At 26.3% G+C, this 14,997-nt stretch overlaps 1 protein-coding gene across 1 annotated transcript; it reads left to right on the forward strand.

Annotated features, from left to right (window-relative positions):
• The first annotated feature begins 11,188 nt into the window (after positions 1-11,188).
• On the forward strand, positions 11,189-13,211 carry bsk (mitogen-activated protein kinase dJNK). Its single transcript, XM_075299150.1, has one exon. It carries the CDS (start codon positions 11,651-11,653, stop codon positions 12,782-12,784), a length of 1,134 nt encoding a protein of 377 aa, XP_075155265.1. The 5' UTR covers positions 11,189-11,650; the 3' UTR covers positions 12,785-13,211.
• The last annotated feature ends 1,786 nt before the right edge of the window (positions 13,212-14,997 follow it).

A 14,997-nucleotide genomic window follows, 5' to 3' on the forward strand; every position in this document is an offset into this window, starting at 1 on the left:
AGCAGAGAGAATAAAAACACAAGAGGATGAAAATTTCTCTTCTACAAAAACAACATATGTCAACCGTATAGATGTTGCACAATGCCTGCAGCTTTGGTATTACCGACGTTGCGGTCGAAGCGCTGTTTTGATAAGTTAGTTATAAAGGCATCGGCAGTTATAATTTCAAATTGTATGCCAAAAAATTTAATGGAATGAAAACATTTATAAAAAAAGAACATTTGTTACTACAAAGTAGGTTTTAAATCCTATTTTCTTTACGTTTCGTAAAGTCAGCAGAGAACTGAACTGGGTGACGCCGACGCAAACTGTATGATATTTGAGAGAAGCGCCGACAAAAACTGCATGATATTAGAGAAATTTTCCTCATGACTGCCACAGTTTCGCTTCACAATTTCGTTCTATGAGGAAGAAACACGGTTGCCACAGTTGAAAAATAATTTCTATAGAAATAAAATTTTGACAAAATTTTCTATAGAAATAAAATTTTGACCAAATTTTCTATAGAAATAAAATTTTGGCAAAATTTTCTAAAGAAATAAAATATTGACAACATTTTCTAAATAAATAAAATATTGACAACATTTTCTATAGAAATAAAATTTTGACAAAATTTTCTATAGAAATTAACTTTTGTCAAAATTTTCTATAGAAATGCAATTTTGACAAAATTTTTTATAGAAATAAAATTTTGACAAAATTTTCTATAGAAATAAAATTTTAACAAAATTTTCTATAGAAATAAAATTTTGACAAAATTTTCTATAGAAATAAAATTTTGACAAAATTTTCTATAGAAATAAAATTTTGACAAAATTTTCTATAGAAATAAAATTTTGACAAAATTTTCTATAGAAATAAAATTTTGACAAAATTTTCTATAGAAATAAAATATTGATCAAATTTTCTATAGAAATAACATTTTGACAAAATTTTATATAGAAATAAAATTTTTACACAATTTTATATAGAAATAAAATTTTTACAAAATTTTCTATAGAAATAAAATTTTCTATAGCAATAAGATCTTGTCAAAATTTTCTATAGAAATAAGATTTTGTCAAAATTTTCTATAGAAATAAAATTTTGACAAAATTTTCTATAGAAATAAAATTTTGACAAAATTTTCTATAGAAATAAGATTTTGTCAAAATTTTCTATATAAATAAAATGTTTACAAAATTTTCTATAGAAATAAGATTTTGTCAAAATTTTCTATAGAAATAAAATTTTGACAAAATTTTCTATAGAAATACAATTTTGACAAAATTTTCTATAGAAATAAAATTTTGACAAAATTTTCTATAGAAATAAAATTTTGATCAAATTTTCTATAGAAATAAAATTTTGACAAAATTTTCTATAGAAATAAAATTTTGACAAAATTTTATATAGAAATAACATTTTGACAAAATTTTCTATAGAAATAAATTTTTCTAAAGAAATACAATTTTGACAAAATTTTCTATAGAAATAAAATTTTGACAAATTTTCTATAGAAATAAATTTTTTACAAAATTTTCTATAGAAATAAGATTTTGTCAAAATTTTCTATAGATATAAAATTTTGACAAATTTTTTTATAGAAATAAAATTTTGACAAAATTTGCTATAGAAATAAAATTTTGACAAAATTTTCTATAGAAAGAAAATTTTAACACAATTTTCTATAGAAATAAAATTTTGACAGAATTTTCTATAGAAAGAAAATTTTAACACAATTTTCTATAGAAATAAAATTTTCACATTTCAATTTTCTATAGAAATAAAATTTTGACAAAATTTTCTATAGAAATAAAATTTTGACGAAATTTTCTATAGAAATAAAATTTTGACAAAATTTTCTATAGAAATAAAATTTTGACAAAATTTTCTGTAGAAATAAAATTTTAACAAAATTTTCTATAGAAATAAAATTTTGACAAAATTTTCTATAGAAATAAAATTTTGACAAAATTTTCTATAGAAATAGAATTTTGACAAAATTTTCTATAGAAATAAAATTTTGACAAAATTTTCTATAGAAATAAAATTTTGACAAAATTTTCTATAGAAATAAAATTTTGACAAAATTTTCTATAGAAATAAAATTTTGACAAAATTTTCTATAGAAATAAAATATTGATCAAATTTTCTATAGAAATAACATTTTGACAAAATTTTATATAGAAATAAAATTTTTACAAAATTTTCTATAGAAATAAAATTTTCTATAGCAATAAGATCTTGTCAAAATTTTCTATAGAAATAAGATATTGTCAAAATTTTCTATAGAAATAAGATTTTGTCAAAATTTTCTATAGAAATAAAATTTTGACAAAATTTTCTATAGAAATAAAATTTTGACAAAATTTTCTATAGAAATAAGATTTTGTCAAAATTTTCTATATAAATAAAATGTTTACAAAATTTTCTATAGAAATAAGATTTTGTCAAAATTTTCTATAGAAATAAGATTTTGTCAAAAATTTCTATAGAAATAAAATTTTGACAAAATTTTCTATAGAAATAAAATTTTGACAAAATTTTCTATAGAAATAAAATTTTGACAAAATTTTCTATAGAAATAAAATTTTGATCAAATTTTCTATAGAAATAAATTTTTGACAAAATTTTCTATAGAAATAAAATTTTGACAAAATTTTATATAGAAATAACATTTTGACAAAATTTTCTATAGAAATAAATTTTTCTAAAGAAATACAATTTTGACAAAATTTTCTATAGAAATAAAATTTTGTCAAAATTTTCTATAGAAAGAAATTTTTTACAAAATTTTCTATAGAAATAAGATTGTGTCAAAATTTTCTATAGATATAAAATTTTGACAAATTTTTCTATAGAAATAAAATTTTGACAAAATTTGCTATAGAAATAAAATTTTGACAAAATTTTCTATAGAAAGAAAATTTTAACACAATTTTCTATAGAAATAAAATTTTCACAAAATTTTCTATAAAAATAAGATTTTGTCAAAATTTTCTATAGATATAAAATTTTGACAAAATTTTCTATAGAAATAAAATTTTGACAAATTTTCTATAGAAATAAATTTTTTACAAAATTTTCTATAGAAATAAGATTTTGTCAAAATTTTCTATAGATATAAAATTTTGACAAATTTTTCTATAGAAATAAAATTTTGACAAAATTTGCTATAGAAATAAAATTTTGACAAAATTTTCTATAGAAAGAAAATTTTAACACAATTTTCTATAGAAATAAAATTTTGACAGAATTTTCTATAGAAAGAAAATTTTAACACAATTTTCTATAGAAATAAAATTTTCACATTTCAATTTTCTATAGAAATAAAATTTTGACAAAATTTTCTATAGAAATAAAATTTTGACGAAATTTTCTATAGAAATAAAATTTTGACAAAATTTTCTATAGAAATAAAATTTTGACAAAATTTTCTGTAGAAATAAAATTTTAACAAAATTTTCTATAGAAATAAAATTTTGACAAAATTTTCTATAGAAATAAAATTTTGACAAAATTTTCTATAGAAATAGAATTTTGACAAAATTTTCTATAGAAATAAAATTTTGACAAAATTTTCTATAGAAATAAAATTTTGACAAAATTTTCTATAGAAATAAAATTTTGACAAAATTTTCTATAGAAATAAAATTTTGACAAAATTTTCTATAGAAATAAAATTTTGACAAAATTTTCTATAGAAATAAAATTTTGACAAAATTTTCTATAGAAATAAAATATTGATCAAATTTTCTATAGAAATAACATTTTGACAAAATTTTATATAGAAATAAAATTTTTACAAAATTTTCTATAGAAATAAAATTTTCTATAGCAATAAGATCTTGTCAAAATTTTCTATAGAAATAAGATATTGTCAAAATTTTCTATAGAAATAAGATTTTGTCAAAATTTTCTATAGAAATAAAATTTTGACAAAATTTTCTATAGAAATAAAATTTTGACAAAATTTTCTATAGAAATAAGATTTTGTCAAAATTTTCTATATAAATAAAATGTTTACAAAATTTTCTATAGAAATAAGATTTTGTCAAAATTTTCTATAGAAATAAGATTTTGTCAAAAATTTCTATAGAAATAAAATTTTGACAAAATTTTCTATAGAAATACAATTTTGACAAAATTTTCTATAGAAATAAAATTTTGACAAAATTTTCTATAGAAATAAAATTTTGATCAAATTTTCTATAGAAATAAATTTTTGACAAAATTTTCTATAGAAATAAAATTTTGACAAAATTTTATATAGAAATAACATTTTGACAAAATTTTCTATAGAAATAAATTTTTCTAAAGAAATACAATTTTGACAAAATTTTCTATAGAAATAAAATTTTGTCAAAATTTTCTATAGAAAGAAATTTTTTACAAAATTTTCTATAGAAATAAGATTGTGTCAAAATTTTCTATAGATATAAAATTTTGACAAATTTTTCTATAGAAATAAAATTTTGACAAAATTTGCTATAGAAATAAAATTTTGACAAAATTTTCTATAGAAAGAAAATTTTAACACAATTTTCTATAGAAATAAAATTTTCACAAAATTTTCTATAAAAATAAGATTTTGTCAAAATTTTCTATAGATATAAAATTTTGACAAATTTTTCTATAGAAATAAAATTTTGACAAAATTTGCTATAGAAATAAAATTTTGACAAAATTTTCTATAGAAATAAAATGTTGACAAAACTTACTATAGAAATAAAATTTTGGCAAAATTTCCTATAGAAATAAAATTTTGACTAAATTTTCTATAGAAATAAGATTTTGTCAAAATTTTCTATAGAAAAAAATTTTGACAAAATTTTCTATAGAAATAAAAATTTGACAAAATTTTCTAAAGAAATAAAAATTTGACAAAATTTTCTATAGAATTAAAATTTTTGTAGATTATTTTTGGCTTAAATGGCAACCGTGCTTAGGACCGTGCTAGGGACACAAATTTCCTACATTTAATGAAAGCAATTGAAGCAAAGATTATAAACTTTCTTCCACTTAGGATCTCATTATTTTAAAGAAGTCTGTCCTTAATATTGCGTAGATTGCTTTTCTTAAAATTATGTTGCATAATCTTTCATATTAGATCAATATTTTTTCAGTGTGATTTGTAATAATTTTAGATAAATTTTGCCAAAATTGGCTAAAAGTATTATACAAATGAAGAACTCGATTTTACTAAATTCGCAGATCATATTTTTCTAAAATGAGTAAATTTTACTTAAATTGTGTCTCTCTTGAACTTCATATAGCACTTAAGAAATTTTAACTATTTTTCTTAAACAACAGAATAAAATTTATTATTGTTAATTGTTATTTTGTTCAATTTGACAAATTATTGCAATTAGTATTGGAAGGGCAAATTAAAAATGCGGAATTTTTTCAACTTTTTGAGGATTTGAATTTCTAATTTGAATTTTTAATTAAAAAATTAATGATTTTAATTAAAAAATTAATGATTAAAATCAAACTCGGAAGACCAAGTCAGCTAAAAAATGATTGAGTTTATTTTAATTTTTAATAAAAACTAATTGATACAATGATTTTTTAATCAAAATAAAAACACAAAGTCAATTAAGAAAGTGATTGTAAATAATTACGTCTTTTATTAAAAAATGAATTGATACAATCATTTTTTTAACAATTAATTGTTCCAATTAACTAACAATTTGATTAAACAAATTAATCGATGTCGATTGCAAAACTCATTTAATTAAAAAGATCAACTAAATAATTAATTGAATCTATTACAAAACCGATTGTGTTTTCCAATCATCATCAATTCAATTTTTAATTGAATCAATTAAAAAACTGAAATCAATTAATTTTTTTATAAAATATTTTTTTATGCCTAATTAAAACTGTGGTTGATACTTTTATTTACCTGATTGAAGACATTTCAATTAAAAAATTAATTTGATCAATTAATTTCGTAATTGAATCAAAAATTTTTTTTTTGCGTGCAACTCAGAAAAAATATCATCAAAATATTTCCAATTAAAAAATTTATTGAAGGTAATGAGTGACCTTAAGTCAATGATTTAAAGTTTTTAAGTATAAATAAAGAGATTGAAATTTTTTGATTTAAAATTTATTGTAAACAATCAATGTTTTAATCAAACTAAAAATACTAAGTCAGTTCACAAAGGGATCGAAAAAAGTTACAAGTTTTAATTAAAAAATAATGGACCTTTGCAATCAACATCAATTAAAGTTTTAATTGAATGAAAAATTATTGAAATTTGCTAATGAAATCAATTAAATTTTTAATAAAGTATTTTTTTATGCCCAATTATTACTGTGATTGAAACTATCATTTGGATCAAAATATTCTTAAAATAATATATTGTTTTTATTTTTTTTTTTTTCGTTTCAACCAAACTATAACATGTTTTAATATAATCGGGTTGAAAAAATAGCAGACAGTGTCAAATAGTGACCGCTTTCCTTTTCCTGCAGACTTTCCTGCTGTACCTACTAACAAATTACTTTGGGTTTATGTCCATTTATAACTAAACCGGCTTTAGTACTCTTCACTTTACTGTCATATAAATAGCGGTATTTTGCCATTTTCATGATTTGGAGTGAACCAAAAAATCGCATCGCACCATCACATACTCAATAACAATAAATCTCATAAATTTGGCAATATTTTATTTGTGAATTTCTAATTAATCTTTTTAGGTTGCCATAATTTTTTGTTTAAATTAGTGTTGTCAAACGAGATTTCCGGGATTCAAAACAAAAAATCCCGGAATTCAGGATTAATCCCTCCGCGAAAATCCCGGGATTATCCCGAATTCTGGGATTTTTTATTTTCCCGGGATTTTGCCCGAAAAAATAATTCCCATTTGATAGAACTAGGGCTGTCAATCGGGATAAATCCCGTCCCGAAATCCCGGAATTTTTTGTTTTGAATCCCGGGATTTTTCGGGATCCCGAAAAACTAATTCCAATTTATTTAATTGGTGGCTTTTTAGCATTAGTTATTAATAAATTGGAGTCTTCATTCAGTACAAACGGCCCTTAGATTTCATACCCGAAAAATTTATGGTACAAATTAAATAAGAATGTATTAGAGATGAAGTATACTACAAAAAGGACAATTTCATCAAAAATCGAACTAACCAATAAGGTCCTCCTTTGAACAATGAGTTCATGGCTAGATCGCGATTATCTGATAAAAATTTGGATGCCTTGATATTTTTAATAAGTTACTTAAAACAATGAAGTACAAAAGGATTAACACAGTGTACGAAGATAGACCTAATCGAATCAAAGTCCTTTTGCTGAGTAAGATAGCGATAGGAAATTATGTGTTAATTTGTTTTGTCTTAATTTTGGTTTTCTTTTCTTCATATTGTTCAATTGGACTAAGTATTCGTTAAGTATGACAGGAATTGGTTTTTAATTAATTCTTATGTTCTTTTGTTATTTTTTTGTTAATAAAATTGAATTACAACAATTTTTGGGCGCTGTTAATTGTTATTGCATAAAATATTTAAAGAATCCCGAAAAATTCGGGATCCCGAAAAAATCCCGGAAAATCCCGACATTCCGGGATTCTATATATTGAAATCCCGGGATTTATCAAAATCGATCCCGAATGACAGCCCTAATTAGAACTGTGGCGTTTTATGATTGTTTATTAATAAATGGGAGTCTTCGTTCAGTGTAAACGGCCCTTAGATTTCATACCCGATAAATTGAGTTAATATTAAAAAGGACTATTACAAGTAGGGATGCCAATTTTGCCGATTTATCGGCATTTTTACGATTTTTTACTCAAAAAATAGCAAATGCCGATTTTCCGATTTTTGCCCCAAAAATGACGATATTAGTTCCGTTCAAAAGTTTAGAATACACGCAAAAAAATAATTCTTTCCTCCCAAACGAAATTTTAGACAAACAAAGTTCGTTTCTCATTTGCTTGTCGCTGTAAGGAAGTGTATTTGGAAGAAAAGAATATACTTTTTGTGATAAACGTTTATTCTTTTCCAGGATGTAAAAACAATTTCATAAAGACTAACTCAAAAAAACATTATTTTCCTGCTAATTGCATTTTCCCTCACATCTTTCTCACATCCACGAGGTTTTTTAGTTCTTAACACCTTATCCTGTAATACCAGCAATGTAGAAGAAATTATACGATTTTATAAATTTTTAAAATTTTTTTTACTTTTCGCCTGGACGGAGAATCGTACCGCGGATCATGCACTTTGTAAGCCAACACACTAACCACTGAGCTATGTACCTGTTATGGTCATAAATAGATAATTATCCATATAAGTTATATTTATATAGCATAGCTTGCGGCGCCCACGAGCCGAATAAACAAAGTTTATTTAACAGAAACAGTTAGTTTGGCACCGTTGAGCAGTGGTTGCTACGTCTGACTTGCATGCCAAGGGTCGTGGGTTCGATCCCTGCTTCGACCAAAGTTTTTTTTTACATATATTCCAGATATGTTCGGAAGATTCCGAAAAAATGTTGAACATTACATTGTACTATATTAAATTTTGAACTGTAAAATGTGTCTTATTAAAGAGCTAAAGTCAGAAAAGAACAGTGTTTGATATAAACGAAATGGACTGTGTTGTTGTTTCAAAAATAATTTTTTGTATTAAAAAAATAAAAATTTTGTAACAAACGAATTTTTTTGGTGATAAAAGTTTAAAATTTTCGAAGCAATTCAAAAAACTAACAAGAGAAAAACGTTTTCGGTAGACGTTTTCCAAACGTTTTTTTTTCTTTGCGTGTAGAAGCAGTACGTTTACACGTTTAGAGCCAGGCAAAAAGAGTTTTTGCTAGAAATTTCACACATGTAGGAGCTATACCTCAATTTACATCTACAGTATTAGTATCACGGTTTCCACTCATTCCAAAAATAATCTACCACCAAAATTTGAAGAAAATTTTACCAACAATCTATCAGAATAAAAAAAAATATTTTGAAGTTTTTGTGGTTAGTATATAAAACATTTTTGGTTTATTCAAAAGAAATGTTTTATATTGAATTTATAGAAAATTTTGTTAACATTTTATTTCTACAGAAAAGGTTGTCAACATGTTATTTCTATAGAAAATTTCGTGAAAATTTTATTTCTATAGAAAATTTTGTAAAAATTTTATTTCTTTAGAAAATTTTGTCAAAATTTTATATCTACAGAAAATTTTGTCAAAATTTTATTTCTATAGACATTTTTTGTCAAAATTTTATTTCTATAGACATTTTTTGTCAAAATTTTATTTCTATAGAAAATTTTGTCAAAATCTATTTCTATAGAAAATTGTGTTAAAAAATTTATTTCTATAGAAAATTTTGTCAAAAATATATTTTCATAGAAAATTTTATCAAAATTTTATTTTCATAGAAAATTTTGTCAAAAATTTATTTTCAGAGAAAATTTTATTTTATTTTCATAGAAAATTTTGTCAAAATTTTATTTTTTTATAGTACATTCTTGCAAAATTTTATTTCTAAACAAATCTTTGAAAAATTCAATTTCTATAGACAATTTCCTCAACATTTTATTTTTAAAGAAGATTTTGTTAAAATTTTATTTATATAGAAAATTGTACCTCTTAGTTTGAGAGTCAATCAATAAGAGTTTTTGATCAAATTGTCGAAGATCGTTGCCCGATTATAGACGTAAATATTAAAGATCTTTATTTTTATTTGTAAATAAAAACTTAAATCATAAAAATGTTTTTATTATGTTATTTTTATACAAAACTGAGTTCATTATGCTTTTGTTGATGCAATGCATAGTTATGTATGTTAATTTTCTGTTCTCTATATGAAATTAATACTTTTGTTTTTAAGCAAATTTGTTTGTTTTAATATTATTTACATTAGAGATTTTTTTTGGCGATTTTTAAAATAGAAGTGACGATTATGACGATTTTTTCGGAAAAAAGTGACGATTTTTCTTGAAATTTTATTGGCAGCCCTGATTACAAGTAACATATACGAAAATTACCTAATGTAACCTAATCCTTAAAATGTTTTGCTGAGTAAGATAGGGATATGAAATGGCTGACAATGTTGAGTTGGACTAAGTGTTCGTTAAGTATGATAGCAATTTAAAACTGCTTTTTATTTACTCTTATGTTCTTTTGTTGTAGTGTTTTTTTTTTTTTTTTTGTTAATAAAATTGAATCAAACTAAATTGGTTTAATGTAATGCAATTTTTTCAACGCTGTAGATTATTATTACTTAAAATATTTAAAGAATCCCGAAAATTTCGGGAACCCGAAATCGGAATCCCGGAATTCTATATTTTGAAATCCCGAATCCCGTGATTTTTAAAAAGGGTCCCGAAAGACAGCCCTAGTTTAAATCAAGTAAGTAAATCGTTACTTCCACCACAAACCTCGCATATTCCATACCTTCTTGGTGGAAACTACAACACATAGTATAGGTGCTTCAAAAAAAAAACATCCTTTCCACTGTGTCAACCTACATTTTAGTACTCTATTATACATATAGTACATGTGTTCATTTAACGATTTAGTACAATTTTTTTTTTGCAATAGGTATGTCAACAAATATATGTAATGTTGTTAACAACCCTCATTTCCTGTTTTACTTTGTGTAATACATATATGCAATATGGGAGTAGCCATATTTTGGTATGGCAATTGAGATGGCTCTTAAAATTCCATTTCAGTTAATGTAATGGTAAAAGCTTAAATAGAATAAAACATTTAACGAATTTATAATAATAATTTTCTAAAAAATCTTTGGGGAAATGTATATTATCACAAATAAATTAACTCTCTAACTCCTAGCGGTAGTATTGCCGGCTAAAGAGAGATGCCAGAAATTTTTGAAATGCCTAAACAAAAAACAGTCATGCGCGTTTGAATTCATACATAGTAAAATTTGATAGTTTGTGTTTTACAATATATATGAGAACAAAAACTAAAATACAAATATTTTCTTGCTACTCTTTTTTATGTTTTATAAACCAAGCAAAAAAATTTTTTTTTTTCAAAATTTCCTTGGTTATTTCTTTGGTTATTGCCTTTGCTTTAATTGAATGATCTGGCATCATTTTATTTTTATCGTTTTTATTCCATCCACTTTTTGTGTATTTGACAGCCTGAACATACACTCTTGCATATTTTTGACGGCCAGCCAAGAACTGAACACTCTCAACGATAACAAGAGTGCGCAGTAGCAGAAAAGCGCAGTAGCAGAAAAACGAACGAAGAAGAAGCTCAGAAGGTATTTCTCAGTTTTTTTCGTTGGAGTACTAATAAAATCGATCGATTGATTCTTTGTGGAAATTGTGTGTAGAAATACAAAAAAAATTCAGAAACCTTTCTAACGAAAGGTCTGATTGTTATTAGACGGAGTTTTTCGCGAAGCAGAACACCTTGCGTCATATTTGCGTATAATTAATACACAACATAAAAAAACCCTAAATGAAGCAAAAAAGGGCCAACATCTAAGCAGTCACCAGCAAGCAAAGAAAAAGAGCTAACAGCCATCAGCAAATTACCGAGGAGTACCATACACAATGCCAATGCAATAGAGAAGAAAATAAAAATATCCGTCGTTGTCGCTGTTGTCCGTTGCCGCTGTTGAAGAAAGGTAAAGGGAAAAATTAGCCAGCCACCGAAAACAGAAAGAAATATGAGTTCCCGTCATAATTTCTATACGGTGGAAGTGGGCGATACCAATTTTACAATACTCAATCGGTATCAGAATTTAAGGCCCATTGGGTCCGGAGCCCAGGGGATTGTGTGTGCCGCATATGACACCATAACCGAACAAAATGTTGCCATAAAAAAATTGTCTCGTCCATTCCAAAATGTAACACATACCAAACGAGCTTATCGGGAGTTTAAGCTCATGAAATTAGTAAATCATAAGAATATCATTGGATTACTTAATGCATTTACGCCCCAGCGCAGCTTGGAGGAGTTCCAAGATGTCTATCTGGTCATGGAGTTGATGGATGCAAATCTATGTCAGGTCATACAAATGGATTTGGATCACGACCGTATGTCTTATTTGCTGTATCAGATGTTGTGCGGAATCAAGCATTTGCATTCGGCCGGTATTATACACAGAGATTTAAAGCCATCTAATATTGTTGTAAAGGCAGATTGTACATTGAAAATATTGGATTTTGGTTTGGCCAGAACTGCTGGTACAACATTTATGATGACACCGTATGTTGTCACGCGATATTATCGTGCACCTGAAGTCATTTTGGGTATGGGTTACAAGGAGAATGTGGATATATGGTCTGTGGGCTGTATTATGGGTGAGATGATAAGAGGTGGAGTCCTATTCCCTGGTACCGATCACATTGATCAATGGAATAAAATCATAGAGCAGCTGGGTACGCCCTCGACAAACTTTATGCAACGTTTGCAGCCAACTGTCCGAAATTATGTCGAGAATAGGCCTCGATATTCAGGCTATTCATTTGATCGTCTATTCCCGGATGTATTGTTTCCTAGTGACAATAATGAACAGAGCCGGCGAAAGGCTGCCGAAGCCCGTGATTTGTTAAGCAAGATGTTGGTCATTGACCCAGAGCAACGTATTTCGGTAGAGAAAGCATTATTACACAGTTACATTCATGTCTGGTATGACAATGAGGAGGTTAACGCTCCGGCCCCAGAGCCCTATGATCACAGTGTCGATGAGAGAGAGCATAATGTTGAGCAATGGAAGGAACTGATCTATGAAGAAGTTATGGATTACGAAGCCCATACAAGTAATAATACCAATGCTGGTTCCAATAACACTCGGTAGAAATATTAAAAATTAATAATAATAATAATAAAAATAACAACAATAAATTACAATATCTCATTCAATTTAATTCAAAAAAGCTTTTAATATACGATAATGTATATAAAATATTAAATAACTAATAAAATATCATCGTAACCCGAATAAAGGTACGTGATTTAGTAAAACCCCCCAAAAATCACAAACAAAAAACCACAAAAAAACTCCAGCTCGCATTTTTATTTCGGCACTTGTTTTTTGTAGGCGTCTCTTGTTAGTGTTTACAAAGGTGGTGGTGGTGCAAATGCTGCTGCCGCTGCGTTAGCTGGTGAGTCCTTTTGCATAAGGTTACAACAACAAATATTTGTTTAAGGCTATGAAATGAAATTTTGAATTAAACATTAATAAAGAGAACAAAAATGAACCCTTTTAGCAAAACCAATTAAAACCGTGGCAATTTTTAATTCATTAGAGATTGGAATGGGTACACATTACCGCACTCACTCTCTAAATAGAGGACATTTATACTATATACCAATATACTTGTGGTAAACGTGGGTAGTGATGGTGGTGTCAACGCAAACATGCACCAAAATTCTCCACCAAAAAAAAAAAAAAAACATTTTGTTTAATGTTTCAAGGTTTCATACTTAACTAGCACCTTGTGAGTCCCATTGGTGTTCATAAAAATTGTGCGTGTACACATACATACATGTGAACTGCTGAGTGAAGTTTTGCCCAAAGTTGTTTGGTAATGTTCTTTTCAAAATGAATGTTGTATACTATACCCAACCATCCACACCACCACCGCCACCACAACCTCTAACCATCTTATCCCCATTAATTTATCACCACCCCTCTTTACGGAAATGTTACATGAGCGTTTAGAAAATATTCGTAAAGCAAGTTCTTTTTATAGAAAACAAAAATATTTGAATGGAGCTTTTTGAAGGATGTAGGTCTAAGAATAGCTATACTGTGTTTGTACACAAACAAAAATTTCCATACTGGGATAGTGTAGTTTCATTGGTCAAGTGAGGTGAGGGTGCATTAGTATGGGCATATCTTCACTAAACAGCATCCCTAAGGTTGTAAATGTTATATAATCCAAGTAGCGGCAAACCTGCCAATACAACATGCCCCTTTGACATTGTGGTAAGGACAACAAAAGCAATGCGGGTAAGTAAGGGAAGTAAGCAAGACATGCTAGTTTAAAGAAACGTAGAATTTTATAAATTTAATTGATCCAGAAGGGAAAAAATTACAGAAAATTATTTTTTGATTTATTTATTCTTTTGATGTGATATGACCGGGCATAACATTTGCCATGGATCTTTCATAAAGTTTAAAATCAAAAAATAATTATACAGCATTGGGATCCGTGTACTATACTTATACGAGTAAATAAATGTTGTCCATATATAATGGATACCATGTCGCTAGAATGTAAAATGTGGCTCCAAGTCCGGCAGCGCTGTAGCTTAAATAACATCCACCAACCTCATAAAGTGGTCCAATATAGACTATATTTAGCATGTTTATTTACGGAACTGAAGAGAAGTCGCTTTCCAAACTTGATACAATACGGATTCAGGATTGCGAATTCCAAAAACTGCGACATGCTGAAGAAAAATTTGAAAATCCAATGGCGACTACATGCACCGATAAAATTAATATTTTTGGAGTAAGAAATCGCGGTTCCAAATATCTGACAAATCGTAAGCAAATTTTGGCTACTTGATGCTCACGATATGGAGGCTATATCAAGAAATCGAATGATATCGGTCAACTTCTAACACAACGAAACAAAATTGCTGGCTCTTGATTCCGCAGAGATCAAAACTGGAGCTAGGTCTATATGGAGACTATAGCAATAATGGGCCTATATAAACTCTTTTCAACATATCAGTTTATAGGTCCTTAACAACTCTATGTAATAACTTTTAGGTATGTAAGACTTATGCTATGGTCACACTGGGCAAATATTTGACAGAAATCAAACAATAATCCGTCGCCACAGCCAAACTAGCGAACATTTTAATCTTATATTGGATATATAACATCATGGTAGGATTATTTTCCACAAACGGTATTCAGATATTTGGAAAATGGTTCTGGAAAAATGTTTGACACTCATTTTGGTCAAATATTTGCCTAGTGTGACCATAGCCTTACATTCATAGAAACAAATCTGCTGTCATATTTTTGTTCTTTGTTGTTTAGCGGACAACAAC

The sequence above is a fragment of the Haematobia irritans genome, chromosome 3 (genome assembly GCF_050003625.1).
Source record: "Haematobia irritans isolate KBUSLIRL chromosome 3, ASM5000362v1, whole genome shotgun sequence".
Lineage (NCBI taxonomy): Eukaryota > Metazoa > Arthropoda > Insecta > Diptera > Muscidae > Haematobia > Haematobia irritans.

Coding starts and splice junctions, on each gene's coding strand:
- bsk (XM_075299150.1), top strand. CDS start 11,651: ATGAGTTCCCGTCATAATTTCTATACGGTGGAAGTGGGCGATACCAAT.